At 34.9% G+C, this 13,816-nt stretch overlaps 1 protein-coding gene across 1 annotated transcript; it reads right to left on the bottom strand.

The window, feature by feature from the left end:
• Positions 1 to 4,369: 4,369 nt before the first annotated feature.
• On the bottom strand, positions 4,370 to 12,718 carry LOC137403756 (uncharacterized). Its single transcript, XM_068089824.1, has 5 exons — positions 12,653 to 12,718; positions 10,359 to 10,548; positions 8,925 to 9,125; positions 7,606 to 7,791; positions 4,370 to 4,566 (listed from the first exon to the last, which is right to left on the bottom strand). Exons 1-5 carry the CDS (start codon positions 12,716 to 12,718, stop codon positions 4,370 to 4,372), a joined length of 840 nt encoding a protein of 279 aa, XP_067945925.1.
• Between the last annotated feature and the right edge of the window lie 1,098 nt (positions 12,719 to 13,816).

Raw genomic sequence — 13,816 nt, 5'->3', positions numbered from 1 at the left:
GTCTAGATTTGAAGTGTTTTGTTACGCCTGGTCTAAACGTTGTTAGTCTAATGTTGTTAGTCATTCTTATTATTATTTTGAAAGTGAAAAAAATTCGGTGATGACTAAAAATCTCATCACCATTTGAGTGTGACTTTCAAGAATTTGCTGTAAAAACCTAAAGATTTCAAATTGCTTAGCAATTACCTAAAATCTGAGCATATTACATTACACCTAAATTCGAGGTTTTCCTGTGCTTGATGCGCTGACTTGAAAATGTAAACGTTGATTTGCACAACCATGGGAGTTGTCTTATCTGATGATGATATTCACATACATGGAGTGGTGTTTTATCTGATGGCGAATAGTTGTACAGAGAATAGCAGATGTGTATAGTGATAATTGCTATAGTACTATCTTATACCACACTATTATAGACATTTAGACATAGATATAGTAAACCCTAGATATGCGAATAATCAAAATAAGTGAGGCCGATAAATAGCATGACGCAACGTCATGATGATGTGTAGAGTGAATCAGCTGATCTATGAGTTCCTATTGACATAACACTAAAATCTGCAAAATTATTCCATAGTTTGTGCATTTGAGACTGCATATTTTATTGAAAATATATAAAGCTTATATAATGACTTTGGATGAGAAAGGCAAGAATCTTACAAACATGGTAATGGATAGTACCAATGATTTATAAGCTTCTATATCATTGTTAATACAAAGAGTGCCCAAATAAAAATTAAACTAATAACAAACTAATGAATAAATGAGATTTAGAAGCAGTTAAGCTGGACCACTGTATTAAACGCCCATTAGACATGACTGAAAATAACTAGACGAGATAGTTTTTGTCTAAGGTTGGTTGAACTAGATTCCTGCTCTGAAGCCGGCATAGTGTATTCTGATTTTTGTATAGAGATTTACTATAGTTTTGAGTAGATTGCGGAATGTACTGTGCGTGTACAAGCTTGATTGAGGTTATGTAATAAGACATATGTTATTGTCCGTTATGCTACTTGTTTAAAAATTCTCTGTGTGATACCTCAGCTCTTCATATGTGAACGTAAGCACTTTTCTGCAGCTATACATATTCGACCTATCAATGGGGTTGGCGTCACCAATCTTCCTCTGTTTTAACTGAGATTAGGGTTATGTCATCACTACCTCTACTTCCCACTACTTCTACATCGGTCAAGAACTTGATACACTCATCACATTTAAGTTAGAAATAATTCCTCATCACCGAACTCATCTTCACCTTCTTCAGCTTTTGTCTCTTCCTTCTTCTTTCTAGCCAGAGGATGTAGCAGGAGTTGGCCAGTTTTTTCAGCCCTGCTCACATCCAGATCAATACAGTTAGCATTGGGACTTGGTGGGATATCTGCTTTTATGAGCAGTGCTCGAAGTGCAGATCTAAAGCACTGCACATCCGGGTTATTGTTATAGCCACCCTTAGATCGTATCGTGGAAAACAGAGTCTCAATGTGATCCTGGTTGATCTTAAAGGTTAGGAAGTAGTTGATGTAAGGGTAGTTGCTGAAAAGATATTGAGCAATGCCATGCACAGATTTGGCTGCTGACTCAAAACCAATGATGAAGGTTTTCCTATTATTTTCCACTAGCAGCTTTCCGCATGGTGTCTTTAATTGGCATAGATAGCTTATGATATTATTGAGAACTTCTTGTTTTGAGTTCAAGTTCTGTTTTGTTATGGGCAATTCAGGATACACCTGAGGTGTTGTAGTCTCCTCTGATGACATTTCACCAAGAATTCGATCTTATTGTTACGTTTCGGACTTAAAAACTAGCATGACAAGCATGCTTTCACTACTAAACTCATTGCTCAATTGAAGGCTCTGTTGCTGTGATGCATATCACTGCGACGTAACGTCGTGAAAACAACAGCCAATCTCAGTATATGCCTCAATTTTGCTCCATTGTAATGATAGCTATTCGCCAATCTAGGGTTTACTATATCTATGCATTTAGCTATCAAAGCAACATCAAGGGGGAGTAACTCTAATTAGGAAGAAGTCTGCAGGTGATATATATATCAGTTAATTATGTCTGTTTGTCTCAATCTAAGCAACTTAAAAGTACTACTTAGCTGTTACACAGTAAAGTCAACAATTGTTTTATTTCTAAAGCTCAACCAAGACATAAAGTACTCAAGTTCACTAAATTATTATGATAAGTAAATTTGAATAGCCGTTTATTTTCTCAAAACTCGCGGTGTCTAAAAGCTTACTACATTTTTTAAATGTATAAAATGGTATAAGGAGTTTTCAGCATATAGAAAAAGGGGATAAAACCACCTCTAAATGGAGTATTTTCGAAAAACCTAATACTTCAATATTTTTGTTTGAATGAGATTTTATAGAGTATAATGTTTGGATGTTGCTTTGAACGCATGCTCTAAGCAGTCCATTTTAAATCAAGCAAAAGTGCAAAAATGAGAGTGTGCACAGATAACAATGTTTTCTGTTACCAAGGATTACCTCGGTATGCAGCCATATTCCAAACTAAAATGAAAATGACAGCAAAAAATCGCTAAAAGACAGACTAGTGTAAAATTGAATCTAAGTCAAGCAATATACAAGAACAGTGTATTTATAGTAACCATATTAAAACACAATCTACACAAAAAGCATATTCTAAGGTATTCCAGGCCATGCCCCTAACCATGCCAGACCACCTATTTGACTTGTATGCTAGATTTATATTTTTAGCCTTAGAGCTAGAGAAAAATGCCATGTACAGGTCATGCAAGTTTAGAATAGGTTTGATTCACAATATTGACTGAAGTTAGTTCTAGACAAGGTCAAAAAGAAGGATCGGGTGAGCACGTAGTTGGCTGCAAGGCATGCCAGAGACCATTTCATTCTCGTATTCCTAAAACTAATTCCCTTGCTGAGATGCTTATCCTCGGGGTGCTACTCGGCATTTCAGATCCTTTGATTTATCTTAAATGATGTCAATTTAAAGTGATTTTCTCCAAGTTTTTTATGTTTACAAAATTAATAAAATTTAAATGTTATATATATTACAATCAAGTCATCGAGTAACCAATCAAGTCGTCGAGTAACCAATCAAGTCGTCGAGTAACCAATCAAGTCGTCGAGTAACGCATGCAGCCCACAGCTCATCTTCATGGCTATATTCTACAAGATTAGTTGGTGTATAGTTCTGAGTTGGTATTTATTGAGCAGGATTATTTCTGGATTATTTTTTTCCTCTATGTACTGAGCTACTCTATGCCCATGGTTTTCATTGCTTCAGTCAGTAGAATGAGATCTTTGACATTTGAGGTTTAATAAACTCCAGTGCGTATAGAAGATTTTTTTGTCATTTTTTGAAGCCTTGACCAGATGAAAGATCGCTACTGCCCTGTGATATTTATCCTTCATAGAGATTGCAGCCGTTTCTAAATATTCAATGTGTATATATGTGTATCAGTATTTTCTGTTGCGTAATCCAACTTGGCTTTAGATGTTTTACTCTATATTTGTTTGAGTACCATCCTCTAAGCTATCAATATGTCTATTAGCAGCAGCTTCTATGAGAAGCTTACCGCATGTGAAAATGTCAAACCTGGCCCATAGCACCTGCATGGGTATGTCGACATACCTGAAGCAGGGCAGCAGCAAAAATAGAAGCAAGGCAGCAGGTGAGAGCCGAGTCAAAGTAAGACACAAGAAAACAGATGCTGTGTGAACTATCAGAAACGTTGTATGAAATGTTTCATATATGTGGCAGCTATTGAAAATATACCATAAATGCATTCATATTAACAGTCCAAGCTGGTGTTTCTAGAAAGATACAACTCTGTAGAATGGTAAACAATAATACAAAAATACATTCTGTGTAAAATCGAATGAGCCAAGAGAACTTGGATTACGAGCAGAAGTTTCTGATCGACAACCTTAAGATTGATATCCGCTGTATTAAACAGTTTTGAGTATGAATTGTGGTATAGATAATTACACTTTACTGAAAGCATAGTTTGCAATTCATTTTCTATCATCTCCTTCTAAACTTCAGCGAATGGTTATGACTTACTCTCTCAGCTCGAAGAAGAATTCTTCCTTAGTATACATATAAGAAAAACATGCAACTATAATTTTGAACAGGAATGCATATAATATAAATTGGTGTTCACTTTTGTAATCTGTAGCAGGCTAGGCTAGAGTGGTGCAGCTGTAGCAGGCTTGGCTAGAGTGGTGCAGCTGTAGCAGGCTTGGCTAGAGTGGTGCAGCTGTAGCAGGCTAGGCTAGAGTGGTGCAGCTGTAGCAAAGAGTACTATTTTTGCGCAATGCTTTTGGCGTAAGTCGGTCAGGCAGATCAGGTTGCGATGTCAGAGAGCGTAAGACGATCAGAATCGAGCTGCGTTAGTAGTCAGCTCCTTGACCATTGCTTTCATGAGTCGGTAGCGCGGGAATACCATGTATTGTTTTGACATCTCATACCTCTCTGATAGGAGCTCTATCTGAGACCGAAGTAGAGATATTTTCCGTTTTGTGGTTTCTGTTTTATCAAGCAGTTCTGACTTTGGTATTTCACCGACAGCGCCTGAAAGTATAAAATGGTTGTGTAAAAATGCTGCCTAGAATATGAGATGGTCACATAAGATGTGCTGCCTGTACTATGAAATTGTCATGTAAGGTACGCTGCTTGTAGTATGAAATTGTTATTTAAGATATGCTGCCTATAGTGTGAGATGGTCATATAAGATATGCTGCCTAGAGTATGAGATGATCATGTAAGGTATGATTGGAGTCAAATTTATAAAAATTAGTTTTGTTAAAAACCACTCTGTTTATATATATATACACTATTCAATATTTTACAGTGCGATTCAAAAGACGACAAATTTCCTGAAGCCAAAGTTTGGTTCAAATCCAAATCTTGCAACATAAATCTTCCACAGGTTCCTGTTGTACCTCGTAGGAGCACTACTTTTATAGTTGTGCAAGTTTTTACTAGGCAGTAATACACTATTTTTCATGTCACTGGTAAATCTTCCTTATCCACAGAGCAAAGCTTGTTGACCCCTTTAGCTACAGTTAGCTAGCGGCTGACAAATGAAGCATATAATATTTTCATAAGGTTTTTGTCTATAAATTTTTTTATGTTCATCATTATCGGCTTGTTCAATTATGTCTCGCTTGCTAAGAGACTCTACACTCAATGTTTCGGTACAGTTCGTTGTTGGTATGGACAATTTAGAAATAGCCTGAGCACTTACTCATGAGTGTACTTGGTGAAGAGTACCACAGATAACAGAATCTGGACAGAATAGAATTAGTTGAAGAGGAACTGCTTAAAAGTTAAAACACGAGTTATACAACTACACGCTAGAAAAGCTTGCCCTTGTATGAGCTAATATTGCTAAAATTTAATGCATGGGATTTAGTCTCCCTTGGTTTATGATGACACAGCCATAGTACCGATATAACTCAAAAAGACAAAAATTAACTTGTAGTATAAAGTGCAGACAATTCCTGCATATAAATATGAAGCACAGGCCCTTCTAGCATGTAGTTGTAAGGCACAGACTGTGGTTATATGCAAATTTGGAGCACAGGCTAATGTAACATGTGATTTAGACATATAGGCTTAAAGCTTTTGATCAATGGGAAAAACTTGTGAAATAGAAATTATGACATACATGTACGCTAGTGAACATTGTGATATAGCACTACAAGGAACATGTTATTATGTGTACTTGAATTTGATAGTAACAGTTTTCATGTGTCCTAGAACACTGAAAAACTGTATAATTGTTTGATCAATGCATATTTCATGTTATCGTAATTATCAAGTATTATATATCCTAAACCATGATATATGACCTCGTTTCATAAATCACTGTTTTATCAGCCTGCTATGATTAACATAACAGCTTCAGTACAAATTATGGCAAAATAACAAAAAACTTTTACACACGACCAACTCTACATTGAAAATATAACATTGAAATATAACATGACTTTTGTGCAAAAACCTTATTCTGTTCACACAAGAAAATACAAGTTCGAAGACTTTCATATGTATTAACCACCATTAGGAAAATTTAGTACAACGAAAGAAGTATGTTTTTCAAATGCTTTTGCTTTTCTATGCTTTTCAAATATTTTTAAATGCTTACGCATTCTCAACAGTCTCTCACGCATCCCCTTACGCTTGTGCTATCAAGTATATATTTTTATTAGTATGCTATTTTATTAATATCATTTATCTTAATAATCTATTTAGTATTTTTTTAGTTTAAAATATTTTATAGCTTTCTGCAGCTAAACTAAATAATTTTGAAAGCCAAGATCACATTACTTGGTTTTAGTTTTTACTTATGAAGTTTAACATATGATTATAATCCAGAAAAGGTTTAATCACAAAGAGTGCTCACTGCACTTTTTATTTTAACCTTTCTTAATTTACCTTTCACTTGCAAATGCGATCCTTTAAATTATGTCTCCATTACAGTCATGCATTTCTTTATTCATCATTTTCCATTTATTCGCTGATTCAAACCTTCAACAATATATTCATTTGTTGATTGAATCTTTTCTTTATTTATGCATATGTCTAATTATTCATTTATTTATTCATTTATTTGTTTCTTAGCCGACTCATTCATCCATCTGTTCACTCATTCATGCACGAGTTATGTGTAAATTAGTTAATGTTTAGCTCATAGATTTCCTGATGTATTCATCCTCACATTCATTCATTATTTCATTCATTCATTCTTTCATTCATCGTTTTATTTGTTCATTTGTTCATTAACTTCGTTATCTGTTCATCCTTTATCAGTTATATATCTACTAATAGTTAGTCATGCAGCTTTCTCCTAGTTTATACAAAATGCTAATCTATTTACCACCATATCTTTCTATTTGCATCGACTAACTTCTTTGTAACATTTTTACCTGCTGAAGTGCTTGAAGTTTTTTATCAGTTTTATTATAATTACTAACATCAATTATATTATAATTGATGTTAGTTAATAAAGTATGTTGTTGTGTTTACGCTCTGGGTAAAGCTCTTTCATTCGTTATTTTTCCAATCTTGAGACACACAACTGCATACAGGCCTATCCGCTAAGGCCCTACGATTTACTTTGTAAATGGTAACACATGTACAGTACATGGTAATAGAAAACTTGTACCATCAGCTAACATTCACGATTGTTGAGATGTAAGCACAGTATACTGGTATAATGACAAATCAATATATTGTACAGTAATCACTGTTGACCAGATCTTCAGATAAATATACAGCTCATCCAATGATTGTATGCTCGCTATGACATCATAATAATGCAGTTCGCTTGTGGTACTATACAATTCAATACACTACTATACAATTCTAAACAATACCATATAATTATATACCATATAATATTTTACCATACTATATAATACAGTACCATACTATGCAATACTATGCAATACTGTACAATTTTATACAACTCTATACCATACTATACCCTACTGTACAATTCTATAGCATACAACTCTTTAGAATACTATACAATTCTATCCTACCCACCCTATACCCACCCTACCCCAACCGATTCTAACCCTACCCTACCCACACTATACTTACCAAATGAGTATCGGTTTGGAATGGTGCCAGGAGCAGCAGATTGGGAAACATTGCTGAGTGAAACAACTGCTCCACTAGTATCTGGCAGTATTCCAAGTCGTACATACGTCAAACATCGCTTTATTACACCTTTTAATTTTTGATATCTTTTGACCATATCATAGTCTTTCGTTTCCTCATATTCACCTGGAAGAGATTTTTACAAGCTGGTCATAGATAATTCAGCAATTCTTGCCCTGTAATTCAGACATCTTTATCATTCCCTGTGAGCATTCTTTTTGACCTATCAACGCATCAACTTGGAATAGTTTCTAGCTTGAGTACACTGGACAGATGAATATACAATTTATATATATATACATTTCAGTGTTTGTCATTTCACTGTTGGTCATTTGTTTGACGTGCGTTCAGTTTTATTAGCGGTGAACTATTTGGAAACAAAGATTCTCTTCGGATGGAAATTAAACTCGGAACCTACAGGTCTAGTGACAGACAGACATGCTAAACAAGTAGGCTATGCAGCCCCACTGATATACAATAGAGTATCACATCATACCTATTAAATCTGCCAATCTTCAATGCTGATTGGTTAAAATACTCACACTTCAGCTAGCATGATTAAAAAACATGACGCAGTCTTTTTTCTAACGCTGGCTTAAGTTATAGCAATGGCTCTTATTGAAGATCTTAAATAAGGGCTAAAGTTACTCAAATTCATTAAGTAAGGAAACTTGGCTAATTAAAAGTAAATTTTTTCTGCAAAAATGTTTTTATTACCCGAGCAATGTCAGGCATTCATCTAGTAACACTGTAAATTAGTCTTGCTTAATTAAAATGCTATTTTTATGGCCTGCTGTAATAAGAGAACTAGATCAAGTAGTTACAAACTGTCTTTGACTTTATTCTATTTCCAGAAATCGAGTTCATGATAAAACAGTAGCCATTGGTTGAGCTATGTGTCCTATCAGCTTTTAAAACCATTAGATAACATAACTCACGATCTGACAGACAAATTTACTGTGAGCTAATTTGATTGGCCAACTCATGCTGGCCAATCAAATAAATCAACTCACTATGAGTAATCAGATAGGTTAATTTATTGTAAGCCAATTAAATAAAATAACTCATTGTGAGCCAATCAGAGAGCCCCACTTACTATGAATCAATCTAATATAACGGCTCTCTGTAAGCCAATAAAGTAACACGCTGTGAACCAATCAAATGAACCAGCACACTGTGTGAACCAATCAAATGAGCCAACACTGTAAACCAATCGAATGAAGTAACTCATGGTGAACCAATCAGATAGACCAACTTACTCTGAACTTTCTCTACTAGATGCTTGAGCTTGGTATACTCCATCATGACCTTGTTGTATTCTTCATGTAGAGATGCGAGATACAGCTGCGGGTTGGAATTAGGTCGTGATGCTATAGATTTCTCGGAAAACTTTCGTCGAAATGAAGCAGATTTAAAAACATTCGCTTGTGGACTATTGTCCTCATTTCCATCACTCAATGCTAAAATTGGCAGCATAGTCAATAAAAAGCTAAAATTGACCGCACATTCACTAGCAGCTAAAAAGGCATTTTATAAGCTTCCTTCCAATATAATGGTTCTCTCTTTTTTACTTCTTGATGCAATCTTGTAAAGTTCACATTTGCTTGTTGCAGTTAAAATTACATAAATGGGCTACCACCCGCCCATTTCTTGAAATGGTGAAAACAAATTAGAGCTCATGCTCTTTTTGAATGCCAGCTCTGAAACAAAACAAAAGACACTGTCAAAAACATTTATATCGACATGCAAAAAAGCAATAATTTTATACAGATATTATCTATGTCAATCTAAGTATTACTAAATAGAAATTATTGTTTTTTGCAACAAATTTTAGCTTGTCACTTTTGCATTATTTTAGTATTTAAAGACAGTGAAACGACAATTTTAACTGACCTTTCACCAATGGATCGGTAAAACTTGTTCGGCAAGCTTCAACAAGAGTACTGCACTGTTCTTCAAATGTTATCCAAGCTCGGTGCAGCTTCGGATGCCTAAACAATGGTTCTTCAAAACTTGATGCTTTACGCATGTTTCTCATGAGACAAAAAGAACAGCTAGCCACAATCCGAATGACAGTCCAACTAAGTCACCGACTGCCTTCGGCCATCTCGAACTAATCACGCCTCGAGTTTTGTTCTATATCTTATTAAGTGCGAATAAGGTGTTGAACTGAGGCAGGGTTTATGACCAGTACAACGTTTAAATGAAAAGTTGGCTGACCTGATGAGCGGAGATGATGTTTGATGACCTATGTAGCATTGTCAGCAAAATTGAGTTTATCTAATACTTACATGTAATGTAAGCAGCTATGGCACGTTTCACTAATATATTAGATGCTGCGTTATTGATCAAGGTAGTGTCTGTTTAGAAATTATTTGTTTTGATACAACTAATAAAATGGGCCAAGTCTTTCTTAGAGTTGTATTCAAATAGAGTGTTAAATGTTGCTCACATGACTGCTGGGGCTACCATCATTGACCTACCACCATCTGTCGACATTGCGGGGGCTACCATCATTGACCTACCACTGTCCATTGACATTGTTGGGGCTACCATCATTGACCTACCACCGTCCGTCGACATCGCTGGGGCTACCATCACTGACCTACCACCATCCGCCGTCATCGCTGGGGCTACCATCATTGACCTACCACTATCCGTCGACATTGTTGGAACTACCATCATTGACCTACCACTGTCCGTCGACATTGCTCGAAAAAACATGAATGAACTTCGTCGTGAGGAAACTTTGCTACCAGATGGAGACTTTGTTCCAGTTGGAGACTTAGCAATTGTTGTTCTGCTGGCTTCCTGCCCGCGTCCCAGAAGCGTTGAGAACACTTCTGGCAGAGTGTCTCCGAAAACTGACTCCTTATCTGTATGCTGTTACAAAAGATGAAATCATATGCGTAGTAAATGCTGCAGAATAAAAATAATAGAGATGTTAGAGCTGGAAACATACTAAATAACCTTCAAGTGCGTTACGCCATCGGTTTCTCGCAGTATTATTTTATCCTCTGGTCAAACAAAATTATTCTCACCTACATATCAGTGATGACATTTGCTTATTGCTGTTAGCTGGTTTATGTCTTGGCAATATTTCAATACATGTACAAGCTCTCATGTGTATTATATGCTTTTGCTAGACCAACAACTTTATAAAGGTTAAGCAAGGAAAAATATTGTGAAGTGGTATATAAAATCAATAAAATAATATTCTATAAATAACATAATATGTTAACATAATTTTATAGAAAATTGTTATTGCATGAAGAAAAATTATTAGGAAACCAGTTACATTTGTAATAAAACATAATAAACACAGTCTGTAGCAAATTATACATTTATACCATATTATTGTTACCTTTTGAAAGCTAAAAAAAGAAATGAATAAAAAAGAAGACATGAATTGAAAAAAAAAACGTTTTAAAGGCCTAGAATTAACTACACAGCACTAGCAATAACTAGCATTAACTATACAGCACTAGCAATAACTAGCATTAACTATACAGCACTAACAATAACTAGCATTAACTACACAGCACTAGCAATAACTAGCATTAACTACACAGCACTAACAATAACTAGCATTAACTACACAGCACTACCCAAAATAATTGCATATCGTATAAACAACATACAGACAACACTAGCAATTACAATAGTACATCATATAGATAACACTAGCAATTATAATAGCATATTATATAGACAACACTAACAATAATAATAGCATATTATAATAATGAGAGAACACTAACAATAATAATGGTATATCATAGAGAGAACACTAACAATAATAATGGTATATCATAGAGAGAACACTAACAATAATAATGGTATATCATAGAAAGAACACTAACAATAATAATGGTATATCATAGAGAGAACACTAACAATAATAATGGTATATCATAGAGAGAACACTAACAATAATAATGGTATATCATAGAGAGAACACTAACAATAATAATGGTATATCATAGAGAAAACACTAACAATAATAATGGTATATCATAGAAAGAACACTAACAATAATAATGGTATATCATAGAGAGAACACTAACAATAATAATGGTATATCATAGAGAGAACACTAACAACAATAATGGTATATCATAGAGAGAACACTAACAATAATAATGGTATATCATAGAGAGAACACTAACAATAATAATGGTATATCATAGAGAGAACACTAACAATAATAATGGTATATCATAGAGAGAACACTAACAATAATAATGGTATATCATAGAGAGAACACTAACAACAATAATGGTATATCATAGAGAGAACACTAACAACAATAATGGTATATCATAGAGAGAACACTAACAACAATAATGGTATATCATAGAGAGAACACTTATAACAATCATGGTATATCATAGAGACAATACTTACAATAATAACATCATAGAAACAATACTTACAATAATAACATCATAGAAACAATGCTAACAATACCTCTTCAATTTGTGATTCACTTGTTTTCATTTTGAAGCAATGAAGAATTGATTTGGAGAATATGTCTCACATACAGACCTGATACAGAACGCACTAAATAGGAATATTGATAGAACCCAAATAGCCTATAAAATTATTGCTAGCGGTTGAGCAGCTCACCAAAATATGGCATCTGCTAGGTGCTCAACAATAGCAAATGTCAACTCAACACAACCACATGTCAGCAAATGTCAACGCGACACAACGACATGTTAGCGATAGAAGTGTTTCCCTTGCTGCATAGCAGGGTCTTTATGTAGACCAACACAAACAGTCATTGCCAGAAGCATAAGGCTATCGTTCCATTTGCTTTACAATTTACTTCTGACATCATCTTGCACCGAGTTTTTGAGCACAGACTCCTACATCCTTGGTTATTATTATTATTATTATTATCCTATCGTTATTAGAAATATGTGATTGTACATTGGCCTGTGGCATGTCCTAATGAGCAGAAATTGTGTGTCTGTATACTCACCCGCAGAGTGTCCAGCAGTTTTAGTTGTATATAGCAGAAGAAATAATCATCATTATCTTTAATCATAACGTAGTAGCATTACGATAAATGATGTTCAAGTATCAGACAAGTCGATCGTTAAAAAGCAGAAGTTTGCTTAGATGTCGGACATGACAACTGGGGTGAGAATTTGATTCGTAACGTTTTGAGTCACTCACAATCCGCATTGAACTGTTTGCGCTAAACCCAAAATCTACAACGATCTCCAGTAGGTAGGTATGGCTATTAACAAGATTAGCAAAGCCTCTTCCCATATGAGCAAGGAGAAATTATTGTTCATAGAGGAAGAGGCATTGCTGTTTGCTCATTGCTAATAAAAGGTTTTTACTAAAAGGCAGATTTTTGGAGTTGCCTACTCAAATGATCACTGCTCGCGAGTCATTGCAAAATAGCCAGAGCTATTGCCTAGCACAAATTTTCTAAAACTTCAGATAGACAGATAGGAACATTATCATCACCGATCAATGCCGTTCAAACGAAATTAGACCATGAGACACAAAAATAGTAAAGGAAAATTATACGTATTTGAAAAAAGCTATTTTTGTATAACGCTGTTTTATCTGCATTGACAAAGTGTTTGTGGTTGGTATAAAGTGTATTAGATTTTCTGGAAAGTAGGAATGTAATGATTGGTCAGACCAATTGGAGATACAATTTGAGTATTATAGAGAGCAAATATCTAACAACACAATTTGCTCATCAGTATTGACACATTTAGACGCTGGTCCTAACTGTCAATATCAGGGTAGCATAACTCTAAAGCATAATTTTTAATAGCGCTCCAATTTTTCTTTATCAGTCTTCGATACAAAAGGATACCAGCTTAGAGCAGCGCATGACAGAATAGACAATATATGATTCTGGTATGAGAGTGATGGGCTTTATAGTTTTACAACTATCTTTCTGAGCTAAACTAGAGCACAAGTTACAGCTACTATTTTGAGCATAGAACTGTCAAGGTAATGTTTATCATCAGTTAGAAAGATCACCAGCTGAGATCTTTCAGCTTTCGAGTGTTGTAAACGCTATTTAAGCATTCAGCCAAAAGCCCACAACCTTTCTATTGACGATTGTTCGGAAAGCACCTTCATGTTTTTATCCCAAGTGAATCTTGACTTGCAACAA

This window comes from Watersipora subatra, chromosome 1 (assembly GCF_963576615.1).
Source record: "Watersipora subatra chromosome 1, tzWatSuba1.1, whole genome shotgun sequence".
Taxonomy (NCBI): Eukaryota; Metazoa; Bryozoa; class Gymnolaemata; order Cheilostomatida; family Watersiporidae; genus Watersipora; species Watersipora subatra.
The sequence above is the reverse complement of the archived record's forward strand: the minus strand, read 5'-3'. Positions and strand labels throughout refer to the sequence as shown.